Source organism: Heloderma suspectum, chromosome 2 (assembly GCF_057233095.1).
Source record: "Heloderma suspectum isolate Gila_16-S chromosome 2, 16-S_ref, whole genome shotgun sequence".
Classification (NCBI taxonomy): Eukaryota; Metazoa; Chordata; class Lepidosauria; order Squamata; family Helodermatidae; genus Heloderma; species Heloderma suspectum.
Genome location: NC_139459.1, coordinates 213942293 through 213969019, shown reverse-complemented (window position 1 = coordinate 213969019; position 26727 = coordinate 213942293). Strand labels below are relative to the sequence as shown.

The 26727-nt window shown below is 46.0% G+C and overlaps 1 protein-coding gene across 1 annotated transcript; it reads left to right on the top strand.

Annotated features, from left to right (window-relative positions):
• Nucleotides 1–823: 823 nt before the first annotated feature.
• On the top strand, nt 824–16806 carry CBX2 (chromobox 2). Its single transcript, XM_084832348.1, has 5 exons — nt 824–1137; nt 1251–1294; nt 2585–2650; nt 9103–9172; nt 9744–16806. Exons 1-5 carry the CDS (start codon nt 1066–1068, stop codon nt 11112–11114), a joined length of 1623 nt encoding a protein of 540 aa, XP_084688474.1. The 5' UTR covers nt 824–1065; the 3' UTR covers nt 11115–16806.
• Nucleotides 16807–26727: the final 9921 nt, after the last annotated feature.

Genomic DNA, 26727 nt, shown 5'->3' with positions numbered 1-26727 from the left:
GAATCACTCTGCCACACCAGATAGGAATGTGCTAGTCTTCTCTTGCCTCCCTTTCTCACCGCCGTTTTCAAATATTTATATCTAAAGCCCGCAAGGAAATCGTTGGCTTTTTAAAAAAACTGCTTTTAATTTGTAAACATTTAACATAAATATTTATCTGTGAATAAAACAATCGAATCATCACCTGATTCGGTGACAGATGGATGCGATTATTTGTCTCCGGGTCTCTCTATCCTTCCAACTGGGTACTGCTAATTATTATGCAAAGAGGAAAGATGACGAGGTTGAAACTTACAACTTTTTCGGGGAACGCCTACAAGCCAGTTAAATAAAGAACGTGTGCTTAGAATTAACTGGCCGGATGAAAAACGCGCATTTCGCGGATTTTGTGGCGCGTTCTAAGCGGCTGAGAAGGCAGGCAGGCAGCCGCCTTACTCTTAAGGGCCCGGCTCCAAAACGAATTTCAACTTCGGGCCAAGCTTCTGCTGAAGTCATCGCCGTCGGCGGCACTTTCTCGGGAGCGAGTTCCTTTCCGATGACCTTGTAGCACGTTCGGGAGCCGTCCAGGAACGCTCGGCGCAAACTTGGGCAGTGCAATATCCTTTCCCTCAGGATTCCACCCCAGAAACCAAGGCCCGCTCCAACCCAACGGGTGGACCCCAGGGGCCAGCCTACGCCACGAGAGACAATAGCAGCAGCTTAGCTCCCTTTCTCCGCCAGAAGCTGCTAGGCCCCGCCCTCTCCGCCTCTCATTGGCTCCGTGGGAATTTGGGGAGCCCCTGAGCTGGGCGTGGGGAGGCGGAGTCGGGTGCGCGCGCGCTGCATTGTGTGCGCCAGAAGCGCCGCGAAGGAGAGGGCGGCGTGGGGCCGGCGGGCCGGTGCGCGCGCGCTCCCTCCCCCTCGCCGACGGAGCCCGGCAGCGGCGGCCGAGGAGGAGCGCGCGCTCCCGGGGCCTCTCGCCTGGCGCAGGCACAACGCTGGCTCCGCTACGAGCAAGTCAGAGGAGGAGGAGGAAGAGGCGGAGGAGAAGGCGACGGACGGAACTGAGCCGAGCCGGCCGGCGCCATGGAGGAGCTGAGCAGCGTGGGAGAGCAGGTCTTCGCCGCCGAGTGCATCCTCAGCAAGCGGCTCCGCAAGGTGGGCGGCCGGGCGCGCGAGCGAGCGAGCGAGCCGGCCGGGGGCGGCCGCCTCCGCCTCGCCTCGCCTCCCGCTAACCCGCCTCTTTCTTTCTCTCTCCTCCTCCTCCGCAGGGCAAGCTGGAGTATTTGGTGAAGTGGAGAGGCTGGTCTTCCAAGTGAGTCCGGACAATGAAGGCAGCAGCTGAGCGCCGGCCGTTGGGCTGAAGGGGTCCCGGGGCGTGGCTTGGGGCTTGGGGACTGGGAGATGCTGGGCCCAGGCGAGCGGAGAGTTCGGGGGAAACAAGACCGGGGGAAGGGGGCGCGGGCTCGGCCAGCCGGGCGCTCGGCGGTGTGGGGCGGGCGGCGAGAAAATCGGGGCGGGGGGGGGCCCGAAAGGTCGGCTGTACTTCGGAGGCGCTTGGAAGTTACTTTCGCTCCTGCCTGGCGCGCTCTGTGTGCGGTTTTCTCCCCGTCGGGAAGGAGAGGTGGGGTTGGAGAGCAGCGTTTCCTCCCCCTGGACTTTCTTTTGTTTACCAGCAATTTGCGCCTTCTCTCTCGCTCCCTGTTTCTCCTCTCCCGCCGCCCGGCTTCGCAGAACTCCCGGTTTTTTCGCTTCACCCTTCCATGTGTTGCATGTTGCTCGGCTTCTGCTGAACACGCTGCTCTGCCCGCTGGGCCACCCTCGTGCCCTGGCCGGAGCGGGGCACCAGAGGAGCGCATCTGCCGAGAGCGTTAAGGCTCCCCGGCTCCAGCACAGAAATAGCAAGAGCTGCCCTTGTCTGTGCCTTTCCTTCTGAAACCTGAGCTATCAATTGGTGCATGTGGTGGGGTTTTTCCTCTTGTCGAAGAGGAGGAGGCGGCAGCGGGGGGGGGGGTCAATTTAAGAGGGCACCTTCTCTGTTTACCCCTTCTGCCAGCTGCTCCTGCGAACCAGACTTTCGACTGCTTTTATCCTTTTCTTGTTTGACTTCTCATCTTACTCCCCTACAGCCCCCCCCCCCCGCTCCCCATGCACACATTGTCCAGTGTGGCTATCTTTGTTTTTTTGTGTGTTCTCAAATTATCCATAACCTATCTGAGGTTTTCCCTCTTAAAGGAGCGCTCCTTTTTCTGATCTCCTCCTGTGTCTTTTCTATTAAGCAAATTGAACTTGCCCTGTCATATGCCACTAAACCCGCACCCCATTTAATGATCCACAGTCCTAAAATTCCACCTTCCCAATTACAATTTTTTAAAATTTCCTCCAAAAATGAAGCTGGCCTTTAGTTTTGATCTGCTGGCTTTTGTACATTTCTGAGGGGTATTTGTAATAGAATTGTACTTCTGTCTACTAGTGTGTATAATCTATTCTGGAAATGGGACATGCTTTGCCTCAAAGTAAAAATTTACCATAGACTCTAACTTATGCTAACTGCTTATTTTAAGAAGACAGTGTGTGTGTTCAGTGACCTGTTACTCTTTTCTAGGCACAACAGCTGGGAACCTGAAGAGAACATTCTGGATCCCAGGCTTCTCCTGGCCTTTCAGAAGAAGTGAGTAAGCTACAAACCTTGCTGAGAGGAGGGAGGGGAGGGGGTTCCTCTAGGCAGGCCAGCTGGGATTATGGAAACAGAATACAGAGTAGACCATTGTGTATTCATTGTTCCCCCTGAATTACAGTCCTCAGTTAGCCCTTCCTCGATACCTACGTATGAAGGGTTTAAAGGGTCTCTGTAGACTCAAATGTAAAACAGTGTTTAATTCTGTGTCTTGCTTTTCTTACTTCTGTCTTGGCTTCATTGCAAACTTCATTTTAAAAGTCTTCCTCCCACTTTCCATGCTGCATTATCACACATAAATAGCATGAAGGCTATTCACATGAAAATTCCCTTAAACTAGATGGATCATGAATGAGCTGTACTTGTCAGCTCCAGTCTGCTGTTAGTGGGACATATTGTACATCCAGCCTTGCAGACTAGAGAATTTGTGAAGTGAAATGGGACAGCTTTGGGGGAGAGGTACAATCTCAAGACGTTGGTGATCTCCAGATGCCTTATGGTAGCCATTTCTTCTGCCGGTTTGTTTTGTAGGGTGGTGACAATAACTTTTTAAGGTGAATAATATTTTTCAATTAAATTAAATCCTCTTTGGAAGTGTACTTTATCTAGAGACCTATGATGACAGAAGTATTCTAGCAAAATATCAGAAACAATTTCTCCTGATTATAAGAAAACTTAATAATCCCTGTCTATGTTGCTCAAAAAGTCTTCCAGCATATATCATCTTTTGATGGCTATGTTGTACTTACATTTTTAATTGATATTAAGGAAATACTAGTCGTGCTGGATCAGGACAAAGGCCTATCTAGTCCAGCCACTGTTTCCCACAAGCAGAATAGGAGGGCAGTAGCTATATTCATAGTTAAGAAAACCTAAAACTTGAGAGTGAAATCTCAAGCAGACAGCGAATAGCTCCAGAGAGAACTTTTTGTACATGAGCAACTGGGCAACGGAATGGTAGATAGACATGAAGTCCAAAGTAGTCTACATTGGCAGACTATCCTAACGGGGCAGTGAGGCAATTTGCTAGGTGAAACCATGAGTAGCTGTTGCATGGCAATGAGGAGGGGATTTATGCCTTCCCAGTTGGTTCAGGGGAGGGGCATTGCCAAAGCTATCGCTGCAAGGGCCGAAATCTCCCTCTCACCTCTGTCATCACAGCAGTTGCCAGCAGTTTCACCTTGCTAATCACCTTGGCAGCCACTGCTAGTTACACAGACGTTGAGAAGTTAAAAAATGGTCACAGCTACTAATTGCAGAAATGTGAAGTGGTAAATTCTCTGAATTCATTGTGATCTAGCAACAACAAAAGCAAGCACAATGTTATTAACTATTAGGAAACATGCTAAAAGCTAAAGCAAATATCATAAAAGAGAAGTGTCACTGGAGGAACTGGCAAAAACAGACAGATGTGTTATGGGTCTCTTCCTCTGCTGTGCCACACAGAGTAAGCAAGTGGAGGTGTTTTCCCCAGATCCCCATATAGCCATTTCACATTGATAGTCAATATGCACAGGGATTCTCACAAGCATGGTACTCAAAATCTAAGAAGATAACACACACCAATGGGTGCTAATTTTCTTTTCTTTTTTTTTGTTTGCAATGAGGTCCAGTAGTGTACACTGCTGGTTTGGGCAGCAGTCGAGCTACTTGTGTCTTTCTGAAAAGATGTGCAGGAAACTTGCCAGTGGTAGCAGCTCTAGTTTCCTGCACATCTTTTCAGAACTACATCAAGTTGATTCTCATTCTGTAATGTATCTACAATTATTAGTGGGAGTGACTCATTCTTATGAAAGCTATGAACTCTAAAGGCTTAGTCCTTGGAATAAAGGTTGCTAAGATAAGGGCATGATAGAGATTTAGAAGTCATGAGTGGTAGAGAAAGAACCTCCTCATTGAGCAGCATATAAGCATTACTAATAAAATGGAAAGAATAAAGGTCAAGAAACATTTCATTTTCAAAACTGGGTTATGAAAATATGGAGCAGTGGGGTGTAAGACAAACTGGAGTACTTCACAGAACTATGGGATTTGTCGCCGTATGAAGTTGCGATTGCCTCTACTATAAATAGCATTTGATATATTAGATTTCCAATTTCTGTGGATTTATTAGTAGAGATTAGCCAAAATGACTAAAAATTGAATCTCCATGTTGAGAGGAAATATATCTTTAACAGTAGGGTGGATATTGTCATTATGCTCTACTTGTCCTTTTCCTGTGAGTATCTGGCCACCTTTTGAAGGAAGAATCTTAAAGTTAGATATTTCACACCATAAAATTCTTAGAATTGATTGGAGGTGGATGCAGTGGAGAGAATCTGTGGAAGTGCTTCCTGGTTTGCACTTGAACAAGTGGGGCACTTAAAGACAACAACAAGGATGATGATACAATCCTGTACCGGAGTTATGCTTGCTGAGGGAGTTTAGGATTTGGTGGAAGCCCTGCTACAGCAGCGGAACAGCAGATATGCTGCTGGTGGAACACTGCCAGCAGAAATACACCTGTGGAGGTACTGAAACAGGGTGGAGCTGTAGGTGGCATGGGAGAGGAGCACCCTTTCACTGAATCCTATACTTCTTCAATCCATGGCCATGCCCCCATCAATGGTACAACTTTATACCAGCCCCAGGCTGGTGCAGGACATTTTCCTCCCTTTGGAGAAAAATTCAAAACTAGGTGCCCTTGCAATGTTGGCTGCCCCGCTGATGTCAGCATGACAGAGCAAAGGTCAGGATATGAGTAACTCAGCAGCCAGTCACAGCATACCACTACCTGAGGCCATAACTAGGATGGCATCAAAACATATCAAGATGTGCAGCATCGGGCTATATCTTTCTGGCCTCACATTGTGCACACTTTGAGCTTACAAGGTGGAACTCTGGTGATGGGGGAACTATGAAGAAAGAGCACTCTGTATGCAGTCCAGTGTGGCGCGTTGCATAAAACAGTCTGGGTCTCACAACACATGTGGGAACTTGAGCACATTGCTGACATTGCTCTGCCTAGAACCCTAACAGGTACCTTGCCTTGAGACTCCAAACAGAAACACCCAACACCAAACTCCAATTCCACAACTGGGGGTGCCAGGACAGAGCATCCCACACAGGTAAGCAAAGAGAATGAGAAGCACATGCTGTAGTAAGGAACTGCTACAACTGTCTCCCATATCTCCACCCATCCTCTTTGGCATATGTGAATACTGTGCCTTGTCTGAACTGTAACACTCTTCCCACCCCCATTGGCCATGGAGTCATGCATCCCCACTGCCAACTTTTGCTCTTGCTCTTCCTGACTCTCGTCTTACTCTCCACAGGCTGCTCTCCCACAGATACAGGATCTGTGCTGCCTCTTGTCCTGTGCAGGCCATGAGGAAGGCCCATCCCATGACCACCAGCAGGGACCAGGATGCCCCTGGCTGTTTTTCTGTGCAGTTGTTGACCTGCTTGCTCCAGGCAGGCTCATGTACTCATGAGAGGCAGCCATGGAAGGTGTTCCTAACAAGGTGCTGGTGCCATCAGGGGTGCGACACCCATTGCCCTGCTGTCGAGACACCGTCCAGGAGCCGTGCTGACTTTACTTTCAGGGTCTACTCCACCTCAGATGCTGTTGAATAAATGCTTTGACACTGCCACATGTATTGTCTCTTTGTCTCTAGCGAGTTGCTGGTAGATTGGGGTCCCTTCCTCACGCCCTAGTAGTATCTGACTTCAGCTGGCCTTGGGATGGAACGAGATGCATATGTGTATATGTGTAGGGGCTTTGATGGGCTAAGGGGTGGTGGCCCCTCTTTCTGCATACTCAGGCTCCCTGCCCCGTGAGAAGGGGAGTCTCTGAGGGTGCACAAGTGGGTTTTGGGTGGGGTGATTTGGAGGAGGGCCATTTAGGCCTGCTCGGATGCCAGCTGGCAGGGTTGGCCTATTGGGCAACATAGAGGAGGCAAAGGGGCAGGTCGGCCCACACAGGGGCCTGCGTATTTGCCCATGCAGCATTCTTCCTGAGTGGCTCTGGTGGGCCTGGGCGCCCTTGCCCCCCTTTCCTAGTGTGTGGTCATAACCTGGATTCAAACCAGGGACCTCCAGCGTGTAAAACATAAGCTTTCCCATGAGACTATGGCTCCTTCTGCAGCCCCTGTGCTTCTGCCATCTGGGACTTAAGCTTGAGGGTGGGAGTAAGGAAGAGAAATGCCCCATGATATATCTGTGATTGACTGGGGAACTGCTCTGTGGAGTTTTAGCATGGGCCTTGAGTATTGGGACCTCCCTCTCTTTTACCCCAACATGCTGCCTCGTCACCACTGAGCAGACATGAATAAAGTGAGTAGGGGTATTTTTACCTCTTCCTAGTGGGGCTCAAAATCTCATCTTGTGCTTCCTGGCCTCATAGCCTGTGTAGTGAGCCATGGAGGATGCTGCTGTCAGTCTCTGGCTGCCCTTGTGTTTCCTGGCCCCTCCCATTGGCTGCTTGGCAAAAGTCTTTGCCAGACAGGGTTTAAATGTTTGTCCCAGGGAGGTCCCTGTGTGCTCTCCAGAGGCCCTTGCCCAGGGAGCAATGTGAGTGCAGTCCCCTTTATGTGTTGTGCTCCAAGACAGTGATTTGTGAGGAGCATAGGTGATTCAAACCCTTGCCTCTAGGACTTGCAGTAATAGGGTCATTCCTGGCTGGGCCACTAGGCTGACGAAGGCGGGGAGGGGGCGTGCTGCAGCAGCTTATGTGTTGTGTCTGTAGTGATGCAGGGGGTATGTCGGGCATGTCTCTGTTGCGACTGTCTTTGCTTCCTCTGTGAGAGGGTGGGAAGTGAGCACCAGCAGTAGCACATTCCCTCATGGGTGGGCTGTGGTGGTGTTTCCAGGTATGCTGTGGGTTTGTAATTTTCCTGCCATTGTTGTATTTTGTAGTTGTGGTTTCCCCCACCACCACCACCAACTAAGCATGCATTAGATATAGTGGTCATTCTGATGTCTTAGCAGGCTTAGTAGGGAAGTATCTCCAATGCCAGCATATTGTAAGTATAGGATTGTTCTGTTGCTGTGGTATAGAACCAAAAATCCATTTATTTGGGGATATATGAAGCCCACATAAGACCAGATATGTGAAATCAAATAACATGTACTTGATGCAGTGGATAATAACAATATGAAGTGAATTCAAGAAGCCATCTTACCATATGGGAAAATTTTTACCACATGATCTATTTTAAAGGGCATCTTCCATAAAACTTATAATATACAATAGTCATAGTAAAAATGACAAACATCAAAACATATCAAAACCCACTACTGCAACAGCAATGTATTCCAATAATAGTAAAAATAGCAGCAGCAATTACAGTACAGCAACAACACCATTCATGTCTGTATTCCTGTGAATGTGGGATGATTCTTTTCCTGCCATGTATTCTAATGCCCAGTGAAAGTTGGAGGCTTTACAAGGTAGTAAGGTTTCTGCACATTTTCTCTGGTTGGACAGTCATGGACACCTGTATTAGTGATCTGCCACTGATGATGATGAATAGGGAAGATATTCCCCTGAGCTATAGTTTCATGCTAGTCATCTTTTAAGGAACAGTTTTCCTTGCTTGCTTTTTCTCTCTGGTTTTCAAATTTCAAGTTCAAATTTGAATTTCTAGTGTTGCTTATTTACCTTGAAAGATATCAATACCTGGCAGTCTTCATTTTTTTAAAAGTTTCTTACATTTCACCATTGTTATTCATAGGTTTGTGGGGGGGGGTGTTAGTGAGAATATGTAATCACTGAAATTGTGTTCCTGAATATGTTGTGGGATGCGTGTATGTATGATTAAATATGGCTGTGGTGTACACATTGCAAGCTCAATTACATTTTTGGTTTGAGCATGCACATACAAAATATGTATGGATGATTTAAAATTAGATACAATAGGTTTAAAAGTGCTGCAGTCTTAAAAGCCAGAAATTTAACTTAAGAGAGCAACTCCAGAGAGAAAGAAAATATAATGGACCTCCTTAAAACAGTACGATTACCAGTCTGAGTAAACTTTTAAGATAGCGAAAACTGAATAAATCATCTATCTCTGTACACAGAGAACTAGGAAGTAGTGACAAAACATTGCAGCAATGCACAGAGGGACAGGTAGACCTAACATTTTTGCTCCATAGCAACAGAACAAGCCAGTAAACTGCATGGAGGGAAAACAACCAAGGAATACTACAAAACCAGCTGCAGCCATCTGCACTGCAGCATGGCACCATACAGTTAGGGAACAGGCAAACTTCCCCATGTTTCTCATGTGATGAACCGGTCATCTATATTCACTCATGGTCACAGGCAAACTTAGAGAGACTTGTGCAGGAGACAAAAGTGTGTTGTGTTCACAGTGGAATAGTGTGACAATTTACAATGAGGCATCTTCTGATGAGGGAGAAAATGAGAAGGATGAATTGGCTGTGTTGTCATCTGTCTTTTTCAGGGAACATGAGAAAGAGGTGCAGAATCGGAAGAGAGGCAAGCGACCAAGAGGCAGACCTAGGAAAAATGTTGTAAGTATAACGACTTCTGAGAGGTGGCTGGAAATTGAGAATTAATACAGCAGGCTTTGTGGGGGCATGTTTGCTTATGCGTATGCATGCTTCATGTGCTCCAATGGCCTCTTGTGCAGTTTGGGTTTATCCCACAGTAGGGTGGACATGCCTGATCACCTGGAGTCAATGTTTATTCTCCATAGGCAACCAGAAAATAAATAATCAAAGTCTGTTTGCAACAGGAAACTGATTCATGCTAATGGAACTGAAAATAGTTCTCAGTTTTGAAGAGTAAACAGCTGTCCAGATAGTATCACTGAAATCTATCCTAAGATAATCCAACCTTAAATGTTAAGCCTTCAGTATATTTAAATCTTAAGGATGCCACAAAAAAGAGTCCTAAAGCATTGTAAAGCAGGAAGTTAACAGTGTGCTATAACCAGGTCTTAGAGACTAGAGTCTATATAGCCACTAGATCTTTCTGGTTTGAGAAACTTTACAGGTGCACTCCAAAAGCCTTTACTGGCAGTCCTGCTGAACATATTAATGTTGCTCCCGCTCTGTTTTGTGTTTTACTTTGTGTTTAAAGGAACCTGAGGTGCCTCCAAAGAGCAAATCCAGCAGCTCTTCCTCCTCCACCTCCTCCTCATCTTCCTCTTCTGATGAAGAGGATGAAAGTGACCTTGAGACAAAGAGAGGTCAACGGAGCAGAGAGAGTCACCCAGTGCCTCAAAAGAAAGCTCAGATTCTAGTTGCCAAGCCGGAGAATAAGGACCCTATTAGGAAGAAGCGAGGGCGGAAACCACTGCCTCCAGAGCAGAAGGTAGCAAAGAGGACTGTCAACCTAACAAAGGTGCTTAAAACGAATCAGAAGGAGATGGGAGGAGGAGGACCCAAACTGATGGGCAAGATGCAGCCACAACACAGTGCTCAGAGTTCTGGCATTGCCATGCTTAAATCCCACATGAAGGAAGCCCAAGGTGCATTTGGTGGATTTTGTTCTGGAGCATCCTCCACTGACAATCTCTCCAGTATTGTGAAGGGTACTTCGCCTGGAAGCCCAAACTGTGGCATCAGCTGGCAGAGCTCCATTGTACACTATATGAGCAGGATGTCACAGAACCAGAGCGCAGCAGATGCCTCTGCTGTGGGGAGGTTGACTCTCAAGTCAGCCATGTCCTGCAAGAGTGGTCATGGGCTGGATTTGAAACTGAAAAACCAGAAAGGTGCTGGGGATCTGGAGGTGACTGTACAAGGGTCCAAAGTGACGAAGAGGCTTAGTGGCAGTGCATTGGGGGAACAGAAAACGGGGTACGGTGCTGGTGTTCAAAATTTACACAATGGCAACAAAGTTCCTGCTGGCTCTCCCAACAGCCAGCAAGCTTCCACCCAGGAGCTCAACCTCCAAGCTCTAAATCTACAGAGTGTGAAAAATGGGCCAAATTCCTCTGGTGGTAGCAGCCTTCCTCGTCATGGTTGTGGGACTGTGGCCAAAAGCACTGGCAGCAGTCTAGTTACAAGCACAGGTGTGACCAAGGGCAATGGGTCGGTCAGTGGCCCAAACACTGCAAATGCAGGGGCACCATTAACGGACTCAGATGCTCGCAAAAGTGAGAAGCCAGCACAAAGAACAGCCACTGGTGAAAGAGATCTGACAACAAAAAGCAGTGCCCCGTGTGCACAGGAAGGATGTCCCACCACAGAAAATCACAAGACTTCAGCCCTGTCAGAAATGAGCACCGGAGAAGAGGAGACTAGTTCTGATTCAGACAGAGATTCTGCTTCTTTCCCTGGGGCAAGCCAGAACATGTCTGTCTCCATCCAGACCAGCCAGGACTGGAAGCCCACTCGCAGCCTCATCGAACACGTCTTTGTCACAGATGTGACAGCTAACCTGATCACAGTGACTGTCAAGGAATCTCCAACCAGTGTTGGCTTTTTTAATCTTAGACATTACTAAGCTCTGAAGCATGCAGGGGCATATTTCCCTCCCTCCACTTGCCTCATTGACTCTACCTGGCTATTGCCTTGGATGCCAGAAGGGGAACCAAAACCCAGCTGCTACCACCCTTTATAAGCTATGTGCTATTAAGCAGTAACTCTGCACTGGGAGATTCTGTAACTGCTGACCATGGTAGCTTTTGGCTTCTGCTAGTTCTCTCTATGGAAACCCCCCGATGCCTATACAGTTCTTCCTGGGAGCCAAGTTGTTATGCAGCTGCCAAAAAACAACAAATATCTATATGTAGGGATGGGTTTGGGGTCTCTTTCTCATGAGTTTAGTTGTTGTTGAAATCAGCCAGTATAAAGGAGGTTGAGTGACAGCTACTAGTCCAGGTTTTGCTGCACCTGGACATCTTAGCTTTATGATTTGAAATGGCAGAGAACTGGGTATCCAGCTGCCTGGTAAGTTGGGGGGTGGGGGGAGAATCCTGCAAACAAACCTTTAGTACAATAACATTGTGTTCTCCAAGGAAAATGGTTCCTTATTCTTCCACCAAACAATCCAGACCTGACCCTTGTTAGCTCTTGGGACAGTGAAACTCAATCTAAACTTGAAACAAATCTTTATATTTAGGAGATCTGCAAAGGGACATGTGAAATGAGATTATTGTTTACATTTCCTTAAGTTTGCCTTGCTTTGGTAGCTAAAGGGGATGGTACAGAAGAGGTCATTGTCCTCAGAGCTTTGGGGCTGGATCTAAAAGTTATAGGTGCTATTGGCTGTGTGCTGCTTCAAGGCTTCAGTTGAGCATTGACCTCTAGAAGTACCAGAGCTATCTGGGAACCCTTGTACTGTAGTGTACAGGAAATCATCTGGGGCAGGGGGGAGTCTTGGAGAACTTCAAAACAAAGTCTGCCCATTGATACAGCATGCTTTTTCACCTGCTAAATGCTAGCAGGTGCTATCCAGTGAGGAATGCAGCTTCCTTTTTCCCCATTAGCACCTGGATGTGCATGATTGCATACACATCTATGTAACTTATGGATACTTTGCACATTAGCTAAATTCACATGGAAAGCATTTCCATGTAAAATATCATGCAACTTGCATGTAGCTCAGGGTCGGGGGAACCTGTGGCCCTCCAGATGTTTTTTGGACTCCAACCCCCATCATCCCTGACCATGGGCCATGCTAGTTGGGGCCAATGGAAGTTGGGGGTCCAGCAACATGTGGAGGGCCAGAGATTCCCCACCTCTGATGAGGATCTTGGCCTAAAACAACCACACATGTTAGGGTTTAGCTGTGTGTACATGGCCATGGCCAGTTGTGGCTTCTGAGCATGGGAACATGCAGCAAAATCCACACATGCAATGGTGGTCAATGTTGATATCTATGAAGGTTCCATGCTATCACAGAACAAAAACGGAGTTCGTACAGAAGTACTCCATGTAGTAACTCCGTATTGTGTAAAGCAGCCCTGAGGTTTTAATGAGAGAGGAGTGGAGGGAGATGACATAAACGCTGCTGATGTGTGCTGGCCAAACTGAGTTGAAGACCTTTAATATTTCAAGAACAGACTTTCCGGGCTTCTACCATTACTTTCAGCTTAACCACAAAACACTCCATGCAGATAGCATTCTGGCAAGAGGTCCCATTTCCTTTGCTTTTCCCTTATTGATGATTGGGACTGTATGTAGGTCATGCATCCCTGGGTCACATACTGCTAATCTTCACACAGGATAGAGAATGAATCCTTATGGTTGTAGTTGCAGTAAGGGTTTGCTGTGATTTCACCCATACCTGGATACCAGTGCATAAAGCCAGAGAGGCAGGCTGGAGAGCACCCAGGGAGTAATATTTATGTTGGGCCTGAAGGCAGGATGTGATTCAGTTTGGGTCTATATTGTTTCTCCCACAACAAATGTTTCCTGTGGGACAAAAGCTATGCATGTCTGGGCTAGCACTGAGCAGGCACGTCTAGCTCTGTCAGGATTGTGCTATATTGCTTCTAGCTGACAAGGACTTCAATATGCTCCTTGGATAGATCCCCAAGCCTATAGCATGCTCTCAGAGGGACACAGGTAGGAGCAGGGAGTGTCTGGATTACTAATTAAAAATGCCTTCAAACCTTGGATACTCCATTCCATTTATAGATACAAGGGCAAGTTTCTGCGTAGCTTTCACAACAGAAGGGTGCATTGCCACTGAAATACAGTTTATAAGAGCTATTCCAGGGCAAGTGGTGGTGTGTCTATGGGCCATTTGTTCTGAAAAAAGAACAGGTTGTGTGTGCATCTTGGTCTGTAGTATGCATGTTCTAGTATGATCTAGGCACTCGCTTGCAAGCCTTTGGACATTTTTAAGAGCAATGGTTTGGCCTACCAGTTTTCTGCTCTTTTATGTCAAGTATCCTTTGCGCTACTACCATGTGAGCTCCAAACATGAGAAAAGGCTGCAAACTCATCATAGATGAGCCGCTACTCAAACTTGCGTTAACTGGAGAGACTCTACTTCAGGGGTAAGCAACCTTGTGCCCTCCAGATATTTTTGACTACAACTCCAATCAGCAGGGCCAGTGGTCAGGGATTATGAGAGTTGTAGTCCAAAGCATCTGGTAGTCACCAAATCACCAACCCCCATTCCACTTCATAAATGGATATGGAAACACATCCATATTCACCTAGGCTTGGTTGCTTAGAAATGAATTCAATGAAAATCAATGGGATTTGCTTCCAGGTAGCTGTGTTAAAATCTAGGTACACATTTCTAATGCTGCACTGATGGTTTAAGAACAGTTTTTATGAAAACAGTGCTTGTGGTTCCTTGCACCATGCTCTTGCTTTACATGTCTGTTGAATAAGGTGATGGAAGTTGCTCAGGAACTTTATGCATGGGCTCTTTCACCAGGAGCCAAACCAATGGCTTGCATGTTGCTCAGAGAACTTCCTACAGAATGGTTTTGTGACATCTAAGCATTAATCTGAAGAGTGAGCACATTGGTGTACCTAAATATTTAGCAGTATCAAGGAACTTTACTCAGACCAGAGTAAACAGCCTTTTTTGCTAATATGTGCAAGGATGTCACTTCTTCTAATGTAGCCTGTAAACGTGACCATTAAGTCTACTTCTGAATAAAAAGCATTCTCATAGCTAGCCTCAGAAATGGAACAGGGCAGTTATTATGAATGCAGGTACATGTCACGGGGATCTCTACTCCTGTCCCATTCATTTTTCTTGAATCAGGTGTTCTCTCTGTTTGGCCGCCATTGCAGTTATTACTAAACTCTTGCCCTGTAGATTAGAGTGTCTACTTCAGGATATAGCAATTCGTTTTTCTCAAGTTTTCATGGCTGCTGCTGTTTTTTGCCCTAACATTAGAGTCCTCAAGGGCTACATAGTATTAGCACACCATTTTTTTTCTTCTAAGCAAAGCAACAGTCTCACTTTCTGAGTGCCAAAATGCGACAGCGTGTTGTTGCTTCTGTCTGTGTAGTGTAAACTCAGCCAATGAGTTCTCAATTTGGAAGACTGAAGGACATCCGCTAGCCGATAATTTGAAAGCTCTTGGCAAAGCCTGGCAAGTTCAGGCTTGGATATCCGAGATGCTGTTGAAGTCATTAGTGTTCTTTGTTGTAGAATTGGCAGGTCCTACTTTTGTAGTAAAGGAGACGGATTTGAGGAACTTTGATGGCAGTGCTGGCTACCTCACTGTCTTTGCTGTGCATCAAGTGTCGTAACATATTTAGCCTTTGTAAGTCTTAATTCCTTTTAACTTCTGCCATGTGCCTTTTGGAGCAGTGTGTTTGCTGGCAGCAGTTTGATGCTTTTGCCACAGTTGTGTGGCTATTGCAGTCCGAAAGGAGAGCCAAGGTTCTGAAGCAGAGTAAGATGAGAGTTCATGTTATGGTAGCGCATATGCTAAATTGACCTGTTTAGCTAATGGAAGTGGCAGCTTTCTGTTACCACCCTCCTGTTTTACTGAGGCCGTCATCTTTTCTCATGTGGGAGGCAGGAGGACTTGTGCTGGGCTGATTGGGGAATGCTGGGACTTATAGGGCATTTCTTTGTCTAAATATACATAGGATTGCACCCTAATGGATCTGTTGTTCATGAAAGGGAAGCAATACATTGATGCAGCTGAGAATTCAGGAGTGGGAACTAGTTTTTCCTCCATCTAGAAACCCTGTTGTCTCGCACATACTCTCTTAGGCCCTAACTGTGGAGCATGCATGTGTATACCTGTGTGTATATACTTGTGTTGAGCTTGCAGTGTTGCAACATATATCAGTATCTATTCCATTCTGCCAGGCACCTAACTTCTGCATCTGTTCATTTTTCCAGATAGGTTACTTCTCCAATTTTTAATGTGCAGTAGATTCCTCTTGCTGAGAGGCATGCCTGCCTTTTTCAAATCTCAGTACAATTGCTTTGGGATTCTTGACTCTGCTCTTCAGTTAGTGCTGTTGGAGGCAGGCTTCTTTATATTCTCCAGCTTGCTAGAAGACCTGTTGCTCTCTTAGAAGTGCTAATGTTGTGCCTTTCTATTAACCAGCTATTTCAATTCCAAAGTCTATAATCTTGAAAACGCCTTACCTTAACTAACAAGATGATCCACTCTTCTGACAACTTGAGTTGACTCCATAAGTTGCTTAATGTGCAAGTGAGTGAAACATTAAAAAATAAAAACAAAACTAGCATCTCATAGGCAAACTGCACTCAAATTCAGTTTAAATTTAATTAGTTGTGGGCAGATGGTTGAAATTGGTGCTAACCAAGATTACCAGTTCATAAAGTACTGGTTTCATTCAAAGCCTACCATTATATATTTGTCTTACGTTTGCTGCTATGTGTTTGAGTGTGTTTTAGTTGTGTGGCAAACTGCTGTTTAAAGTTTTGTCACTACTTTTCTCAAATTCTGGAGAGGTTTTTTTTAATAACTGAATAGTGGTGCAGTATTTGTATATCAAATGGATATTATTAATATTATTATTATTTTGTCCTGGAATAATTAAGTTGCTCTTTTACATTTACTGGAAGAAGTGCTCAGTTTTAGTCCTCCTGCTTAAAAGTAATACCTAAAGTACCAACACACACACATGATTTACTTTATATTGTAGTGTTCTGATACTTCAATAATATTCAGTGTACTTGGTTTTTAATTCAGGAGAAATGGCTTTCACAAGAAGGAAACTTGGGAGAATTGGTTCAGTGCTTGTTGTAATGTGTGTCAATCACTGTGTGTTTAATTTTTTAAAAAAACCAAATAGTTCATGTATGACTCTTTCTAATTGCTTTAACTAGAGCTGTTTCTTTGCTTTTATGCTAAGAGAACAAAAGTTGGAGATGTTGTTATCCTGGGAAAGCTTAGGTTCTTTGTTAGAGTGGGACAGACTTTCCAGCTAGAATATTAAATAAGGCTGAAAGCAATGTCTCCCCATTGATCTCGCTGTGGGTTCACTGCTGCATTTGGGGTTTGTTTGCTTGACCCTGGCTGGCTTGCTTGCTTCTCTTGTGTGATGTCTATCTTCCAATATTCCTTTGCCATTAACACTAGTTTAGACTTGCGGTTTCTAGGCTGTTTGTTTTGTTTTTTTTTATTTATTTTGCAGGTTAAAATAACTCCTAGAATGCTGGACAATTTTGTATAACTTTCAATTCACTGTTTTAGTATCAATAAATATTTTTTTAACTTTTCAGCTTATGTGGCATATACCACTGCACTGATAGTTCTGTCTGGTTTTTTTCTGAAACTAATCTAAGGGATTAGTGCATTAAAACAGTGGGTATAGGAACTATCTCTGACAATGCAATCCTATACATTTCTACGAAGAAGAAAAGACTAGACTAGAAAAGAATAGACTACGAAGTCTATTTGAGTTCATTTGGGCTTACTCCCAGGTAATTGTGTATAAGATTTCAGCCAAAGGTGCCTATTCAATTATCTCAATAGCCAGTAGCTAAAAGAAGCTACCACCTCATGCTTCAGCAGAAGGACACAAGAAAAGGAAAATAATGGAGACCTTGTATTCATCTGAAGTCTTGGGGAACATCTTGAGCATAAGGCTTCTCAATATAGACTTCATCTATGGGGCTTATCTGTGACTTTATTTAATACTTACCAGCTCTCATACATCACATTCACTGTGTTCTCTAAAAGAAAATTTCCACTGGTAATAGGAGTAGGGTGCTTTCCTCACCACCTGCCTAAGCCCTAGTGTGGTTTAAATACTGGACTGGTGAAATTTTTTGCAAACCTGTACTCATGTCTGACTGTCAAACACAGACTGGCTTCAAGGCTAGTATGAAGCCTTGTTGCAGTTGGTATTCTTAAAGAAGGGGGCAGGGAAGCAGCTGCATTGATTTAACTAAAGCAGCAAACCTTTGGCAAGCCATGGGAAGTAATGGTATCTGGAAAGCCTTTCACAATTATTTAAAACTGGATTTTATCTTTTATTAGCTCTGGCAGCAGTAGCACAAATGCAGTCTAGAGCCAGATATAGAAAAGAAGTCCAGGTTGGAACACTTGGCTATAGGGAATCCTCAGTGAGATATAAATAAACACTAATTGTGTTTTGGGTTTGTGGCAACATGTATACTTGTACTTCCATTTTTTCTAAAGTCTGCTTGCTTAAATTTTCATGGTCTGCCTGCTGCCTTTTCCAGTGCAGTAGTATGTAACTTCCTTATACCACATCAGAAGAGGAGTGGTGTGCAAGTAAGGGAGCTGCTACCAAAGAAAAGTAACACATTCATTAGTGTTTTTTAAAAATTGAGGGAGTGGAAGGTGGCCAACTAGGGGAACGCACCTTGCTTTATTTTGCTGGGCTCATTGGAGGCCTGCAGAACAGTTCAGGGTATTTTGGTCAGCGAGGACCAGATGTATTTTTATTTCCGTAACAGAGCTGGAACTAGGTGTATAAGTAGTGAAGATGGATTTTTGACACCCCTACCATATTCTGCGGCAAATCATCTTACACTTTGCATAATATAATACATGTATAACATGTTTAGAACAATGTCATTGCTATCCTTCCACAGATTTACTGCCTCAGTTAACCTTTTATGACTGGTTCTAAAATTAACAGTGGTGAATGGCTATTGGTCACTGAGAGAGGCTCATTTTGCTGTGCATGAAGATGCAATAGCCAGAGTGACAAAGCGGATGCTAAAGCAGCTTCTATTAGTGTGATCATACAATGCTGGAACTCTGGATCCAAAACTTCTCTTTGGAGAGAAGAGGCACCAGTAGTCTTCGACCAATGCCTTCATGCAATGCTGGGGTCCAGAATTTGGAAAACTGCTGAAGGAGAAGCCTTGGTCCTTCTATTTTTATTTTCCTTCCAAATGTACAACACACCTGTTCCAGCCTTTCTCACAGACCAGGTTCCTTGCACTGCAGGCTTTCCCTTGGCTGCATGGGCCAGTACAACTGCAATCCAGAGGGCCAGAAAGTTTTCAGTAGGTACCGTGTGGACAATGTTCTAATAGCAGTCCAGTACCAAGGTGCCCCTACTGGCTGCAGAGCGTCCTGCTTTTGAATGTGGGCACAAAGTTCTTATGGGTCAAAAGTATGTAACTGTTGCAAGCAACCGGATAGTCCAGTAAGCACTTATAACCTTATCTCTTCTATCATTCTTCAGCTGGGGTCTGTGACCTTTATAGCTGGCCATTGCTCCTGCACTGGTTTGAGAGCATCAATTCATTATTAAGGGTAATATTACTTTCCAAATAGCGTTGCTTCCCCCTGTGTGAGAAAAGGCCTGGATGGATCACAATATGTTCTGCTTCTGTTATTCTCCCCACACCCCCATTTTAAGAGTACACTGTAGGGAGCTGGGCTAATTGCCCCTCGTTGTACAAGATGTTATGGACGATTAAAACAGCTGGAACTGCCTGCAGAGCCACTAAAGGATATGAAGAGAGAGACAGAGAGACCTATCGTTCCTGCCCCCTTGTCTCTGTTACAGGGGAGGGAACCTTTGGAAAACTATTGTTGCCCCAACTAACTTAAGGAGGCAGTAAAGATCGCTCAGAGGTGGGAAAAGAAAGGCTCTTCCCTCGAATCTCCATATGCAGCTAGAGGTCGCTGTTTCATTGCGTGGTTTGTCCTAAGAAAAAAGAGAAACTTCCAATCCCTCATTAAGTGCAACTGAGCCCAGTGAAGGCGAAGCTCTGAATTTCCTAAAAACCAAGAATGACCATGCAGGAAGCTATTTGGGCTCCTGAAACGCTACACAGTGTCTCCAATGGGTCGATTAACTTCACAAATGTTTGCAAGTTAATTCAGTTTATGATTCTGAGCGAGCACCTAGAAATAAGTAGCTAGGTCAATAAAGGCTGCAGTCTTCTCTATGTGTTTTTGTGCAAACCATCAACGTCTGTTGTATAAGTCCAAGAGATCTATGGAGACTGGAGTCGACTCATCGAAGGCAAGGTGTTCTCTTCAGTAAATGGATTTAGACTTCCAAATTAAAATTAGTACTACATTCACAACTTGATCAATCTCGCCGCAGCCAGTAGACGTTGCTTAAATTGCTCTATAACCTCAGCTTGCATCTGAGCTCTTTTAACTCTGAAAGACATAGATTGCAGTCCTATGCTTAGCTTCCTGGAAGTTACCCTCACTGAACTCGAATACCTCTAAGGACTGCGTTGTGTCCGTGGTTTGAAAGATATTCCTTCTAGGACTCGATGCTAAAGTTAGCCGTATCTGCCAAATCCATGTCCCTCGTTAATATGGATTAGGGCTCCTTTGGCTCTCACTATTTACTCTTGACAAATCAGCTGAAATCTACGTCTGCCAATGGAACTTTTGTTACTTGTTTAAACATGGTCAGAACTCCACCCACGCTCCACCCTCGATTTAATTAAATCAGCTCAGGTTCTTGAATCGCCGCTTCAGTATTTCCGGGGGGGGGGGCGGGGGCTTCTCTCGAAAGAATCCCTGGAGAATGCGTCTATTGCCCACCCCTTGTCCCTGGAAAGGAACATGGATCCTTCATCTAAGACTGCTTTGGTCCTCTCCTCTTTGAGAGAAGGGCTGCATTCAATCGGTGGTTTTGTCCATCCACTCGGTCGCCCTCCGGCCATTTTTTCCTCCCTCCCTCCCTCAAGTCCATATTGAACGGGTTAACACCCACCCCGCCTCCTCTTTTTCCCCTCCTCTCACTTACTTGCCCAACTTTGTTAGCTCTAAAGTAAATCCGTCTGGAAGGGCGATGCTGCTCCAGCCAACGCAGAAAGAGGAAAGAGCCCCTGAACCCTGGATATATCGATTGCTTGATTGGCTGTGCTGCCACCTTGAATATACATACAACCGAAGGGACCCACTCCGAGTCTTGTTGTTTTTCTGCTTTTGACCCAGCACTTAGGGGGAGGAGAGGTACGTCTGTGGAGCGGGGGCATGCACAGCACAAGTATGAAGAAATGCCAGCCTTTTGTCTGGTTATAGATGGCTGTGTGTTTTTTCTCCTGTGCCAAAACTGAAGGTTGAATTTGGGTAAGTTAAGAATTCCTGGACAGCGAAGAAAATGGTTAACTATCCCTGCTGTTTTGGAAACCTGGGGCACGGAACTAGAAAACCTGAAGGAATAAACTAGGGGAAGGTGAAACATAAGAGTTAGTTCACACATGCAGTTTTATCATTCAGTGATTATAACATTTATTTATTTAGCCGCTTTCTCTTATGCTCAGTCAAAACGCCTTACAAAACATAAAAAGCCCACTACATAAAAAAAACAAATTGAAGAACTCAGATCAAGGAGGGGAAAAATAGCAGCAGCTAAAAGTACAGCTCAATACCAGCTTTTATTAATGAACCGAAAAAGCCGCAAGTCAGCTGATTTATTTATTTATTTAATGTTTTTAAAAGAGGTCTTGCGCCCCTTTCTTTAAAATACCCAATGAGATGGGACAGAGATCACCCCACCGCCTCGGAGCCACCGCTATAAAAGCCCTGCTAGTAACTGAAGAACTCGCACGCTGAAAGACTAGGGAGCAAGGTCTGATTTGCAGCACGCAGCCGGTGTAGGGTCTAATAGAGGCAGAGGCGGTTTCTGAGGTATGATGACGGCTAGTGGAGCGCCTTGTGACACCTGGTGTCACTGTCCACTCACTGGAGAGATGGACGAACATTGGGTTGAAGTCCTCCAGAGATGAGACCGTGACAGCCACATCCGTGTGTGTGAGCGATAACTACTCGAAGCAAGTGTGTGACGATCCCTCCACAGAGCAGAGTCACCTAATGCTCCCCACTATATGAGCGTCCTGTCCCCGCCCCCCGCCCCCCCATTCACACCACCTGAGGCTCATCTTGAAAGCTAAGCCGGGTCAGCCCTGGTTAGTACTTGGATGGGGAACCGCCAGGGAATTAGGCTTCCTGCACTGAGCAGGGGGTTGGACCTGATGGCCTTGCAGGCCCCTTCCAACCCTATGTTTCTATGACTTCTATGACCTCAACTTCGAGATGACCCAGCGGAATGTGTCTGCTCCAGCCTTCCGCAGCTTGGTGTCCTCCGGATGAGTTAGACTACAACTCTCAGCATTCCCAGCCAACGTGACCAATGCCCATGCAGGCTGGGAATGATGGGAGTTGCAGTCGAGCACATCTAGGAGGAGTGGAGGCTGGTGGCTCCGACTTCACTGGGTCTGTGAGTCTATTCCGGGCTTCGGTCTGAGCGAGCCAGCACTCTAAAGGAGCTATGCAAAGTGCGGAATCTTATCCCCAAAGTAAGTTCAGCACCTTGGATAGCTCCTTTAGAGTTCTGGCAGGTTCTGACTGAAACCCAGAATGGATTTACAGCCCCACCAAAATCGGAGCCACCGTTCTCCACTGTCTAGAGGATCTCCGCCGCTATCACTCAGGGTTGTAGCCAATGTTGGTTTAAGTCCCATTCATTTCAATGGATCGACTCTAAGTGGGGCTGGCATTGGCTACAACCCTCATGCCCCGGCACAGCAAAGTGAGGGGAGTAAGGGTCACCCATCGCTTTGACCTCGCTGGGGCTTTTCTTTTGCGACACCCACTGGAGGCTGGAGAATAAGACCCACCTGGTCGAGGGGAGAGGGGCTGAAGAGATTCTTCTCCCCGACGCCCAACCCCGAGGCAAACTAGAAACTTCGCCTCCCTTCCCGTCAATTGCAGCAGCAGAGCTTTCAAAGCAAGAGCTTAATTTGGAGAGGGGGGCGGGCGAGGGTTTGCTCCCAAAGTTCAACCCCGGATCCTGTTCTCTATGCCGAACCTCAGCCGTACAATATATAAACTAGCAGTGTAATAAATAAGGGTGCTTCTTTGGACGTGCAGGCTCCATTGTCTTCGTCCCCGAACTATATTACAGCCTCCTCTGCCGCCCTCGCACATTTTGGGATTAGGGAGCGAGGCTTTTTCTCCTTCCTTCCTTCCTTTTTTTTTTTTTTTTTAATACGGTTGGCTTCTGCTCCAGAACCTTTCTTCTTCGGAATGACCCACTGAGGTGCAGATCTATGCAGACTGACTCCGAACTGAGCCGCGTCGAACACAGCGGGGCTTACAGCGGGGGCTTACTTGTGAGTCAACCCGCCGCGTCATTTTTCTGTGCTCGCCTAGCGTGTGGCTCCCCTTTGGGACGAAACGGGAAGATCGGGTCGCTTCTGAAAAGCAGCGCGAACCAGACTAGAGCCTTGTTTTCTGTGGCACAAAATCGCAAGAAGGAGCCAGGTATTTCTCTCTCGCCTCCCTCCTGCCACCCGGCCCACCCCCACGTTCGTCGCAAGTGATCTCCTCCAGCGGGACTGCAGAGTGAGTGCCTGAGTAGCGCGGACTACTAGGACGGGAGAACAGGCTTCAGATCTCTGCTCAGCCGAGAGAAGCTCCCCGCGTGGCCTTGGCTTGGGCAAGTCACGCTTTCTCAGCCCATCCTCGTTCTTGTGGAAAATAGCGTGAGGCGGATGAGCTTCCTACGCCACCCTCGACCTCCTGGGTGGAAGGACAGGATAAACATGTAGTAAATGAACGCGCATGACAGCCAGTGTGGGGTAGCGGCTAGAATGGTGGAATGGGACGCGGGGAAGCCGGGCTCTGGTCCCCACTCGGCTATGAAGCACACTGGGCGACTTTGGGCCAGTCACTGGCTCTCAGCCTAGTTGCCTTACAGGGTTGTTGCGAGGGTAATTTGGAGAGGAGGAGGCCCATGTAAGCCGCCTTGGGTTCCTTCCAAGAGGAAAAAAGGCAGGGATATCAATGTAATTCATACATACATACATACATGATGAGGTGCTTTAAAGACAGGCGCAGACAGTGATGCAGCTGGGTAATGTTAGATCCTGGACTTAATGATCTTATGGGGCCCCTCCTCGGGTGGCCTTGTACTCTTCAGTTGTGAAGCACGCAACTACCATTTCTCTTCCCACAGCCATTCCATGCTTTAAAACTGTTTCTACCTTCCCAATATGTTAGAACAACAACAAAACTGTGCAAACCCTGATTTTTAAACACACACACACACACACAGAGAGCATGTGCAGACTGCCTTTTAAACTCATTTAAATCATAACACCATCATCCAATTCCCTTGCCACGTGCTGCTTCCCGGGTGGTAATTTGCCCTGGACTTTGGCCCGAAGGTCCAGTCCTAACTGCACCATTGCATTCAGGTGTATGCTTGCTGCCCCGATGAGAGTACTGGATATTTCCTTCCAAGACCACGCAACCCAACCAGTGTTTCTGGACTTACTAATTGCCTGCTTGATGACACACAGCAGAATGAAAACACGCCATAACAACAATAATTAAAGAAGCGCAGCGTCTGGGGAAGGGAGAAGTTCCCAGCCAAAACACGCCTTTCCTGACACACACAGCTATTATAATCTTCTTTCTCGCCTTCTTTCTCAGCGTGAGGGGGCTCAGGCAGGGAGCTGGTCCAAGGCATTTGGGATACCAGACCGGCGAGGAGGGGGCGCAACAGGAGGAGTGCGATGTGGAAATTCTTCATTCTCCAGAAAACCCCGAAAGAAGTGGGAAGGGCAGTTTATAGTCCGTGCCTCTAAAGTTGCGATCCCGTCTTTTCCTTTCTCTTTTCCTTTTTAAGGTTAGCCGATGGAGATGCCCCGATTTCTCTGGACAAACGCGAATAATTCAAAAGATTCTTAATGAAATGCAGCCTGGCTTTGCGCCGTGGATACAGAACCCCATTAGCCGGACATTTCTCGTCCGTCGTCCCATAGTAAACTAGCTGTAGCTGAATCTACTTTACTCCTGAGTAAGGTAAATTACATCCTTGACTTCACCCGGAAATCAGGAAGTTGATGGCGATGATGATGCCCATGGTAAAAGGCAGCCCACTTTTCTTTTTCCTTAAGAAAACTGAGTCAGTTGCTAGGCAGCCTTTATGGTTAATGAGAGTCCCAGCTACTGTGCTCCTAGAGCAGCCTTCCCCAACTTGGGGCCCTCCAGATGGGTTTGACTACAGTTCCCACCATCCCCAGCCAGATGGTCAATGACCGTGATGGGTGGGGCTTATGGCAGTTGTGGTCCAATACATCTGGAGGGTCCCAAGTTGGGGAAGGCTCTCAGCGAGCATGTGACTTGGATCTGGAGTTGTTAAGTCATGTCTGACTCTTCCTGAAGCCATGGACCATAGCACACCAGGCCTTCCTGTCCTCCGCTCTCTCCCAGAGTGCGCTCAAGTTCATATTGGATCCAGAGACTCAAACTCAAATCCTCAACCTAACCTACCTTACAGGGCTGTTGGGAATACATATGGGAAGAAGGATGGAATAACAAAAACAAAAATTCAGTTTGCAGGGTTTTCAGACCAGGTGTGTGTGGGAGTTTTTTTTTTTTGAATGAGCTACGTCCTTCACTATCCTCCCTCCCACAATGGGTGAACCAGTTTATTAATTATTATTATATATGTATAACATTATTTGATATCACCCTTGGATACTCCATACGGTGCATTTCCCGCACATGCTCTCTCCAAATGAGAAACTGCAGCTAAGACCTGGGAAGGTGCTAGAAAAATAGTCCCAAACAACTTTTGAATAAAAGCAGTTTATTATTTCCCGGAGTTGCAAGCACAGTATGCCCATAACAATGCCAAGGCTAGATGAGATGATGAAAGAGTATTCTTTGATTCCCAAGAGAGAGAAATTAACGTGATTTTCACTGTCCTTATCTCAACAGCTAACCTTGGGTTTCTACTAATATTGATAAGAGTTCCTAACCCAAAACAAAATGCAGCCAGACAGGCAGCACAGGGCCCATCCCAAAGAGATCTGAAAGTGTTATGTTCTACTTGAGCTGGAGCCTGGAAGTCATTGGTTTGTTGCATTTAAATCTGTCTGCTTTCCTGGGCCGCAACTGACTTAGCTCTTCCACAGATTGGCGATTTAGGTGCTCTTCTGAGGAAGACAGTACTCAAAGCAAGTGTCAAGTGGGGGGATTCCTTGTCATTTCTGAGTATTTGCTGAGTTCAGAGTACCTGCTGTTGTGATCTCCACACACACCTCCACTAGTAATATACTGCTCCATTCTATGCCTGTCAACTCAGAAGTCAGTCAGTCCTATTGTGTTCAATGGAATGTACTCCCAGGTTAAGTCTGTATAGGATTGCAGCCACAGTTAAGATGAAAGCTTGTTTAAAATACACATTTAGTCCCTTTGAAATCAATGGGAACCATCCTACAGAGTTCCTGCTTAACTGACTGCCTCTCACTCCTTAGAATTAGCAATCTGGAAATAAGAAAGCCCAGATTGACTCCTGCATATTAATGTTTACTAGATGAAGTGATAAATGGGCAAATATAGAACTGCTCTCTCATGTTTAGCCTCTAGTTTCTTCAGACATTTTGATCCTAGAGCCTGATCATAGAATGGGTTAGGAGAGACCATGGGAGCCATGGGGCACAAAATTAGGCCAATAGTAGGAGCATGGAGCAAAGCAGTCACTCCCTTTTGGAGAATTCTCAATTCCAGCCTCAGTTGCTGCTCTGGTAGCAGGATCATCCCACATCACTGGTTCCAAAAGGCTTAAGTCTCATCTTAAGTACAGTCAGCTCAAGTGCACTTTGAGAGACTTGTTCCAGCCAGGTGGCCACAGCATCTCTTCCCACCTGCCACTCCTGATTTAAACATCTCTCACTTACGAAATGGAACCCAGCACAGCCTCCCACCCCCCACAGTAACTGAGGGAGCACTGAGTTGTCAGAGGTGGTTCCCTTTCCCCTTCTCCTCTCAAGCTTCTCTAGCAGAGAAATAGAGGGTTACCCTCCATACCGAAAACAGAGTGCAGCCTTCCCACCTCACCAAGCAACAGACAAAACAAAGCCAAGTCTCTATTTACAAAGTATTAGATATATTTTCAATTCACATAAAAAGCAGGTACTGTGTTAGACATTCAACATTGGCAGAAGACACCTACTTAAGCTTCACTTCTGAGACTGTTAGGCCAAATCAATGATTATAGGTTTTTCTTTTTACAAATCTTAAAGAGAATTAAATAACTCACACTCACATACATTCAATATTTGTAACTATGTACATACACATATACACCCACGTTTGTCTAGTCTTTATATACCCATGTGCGTGTGTCTAGAAACGCACATCATAGGTGGCATATGTCACCCTTGACACCTGAGGAGGTAGGGA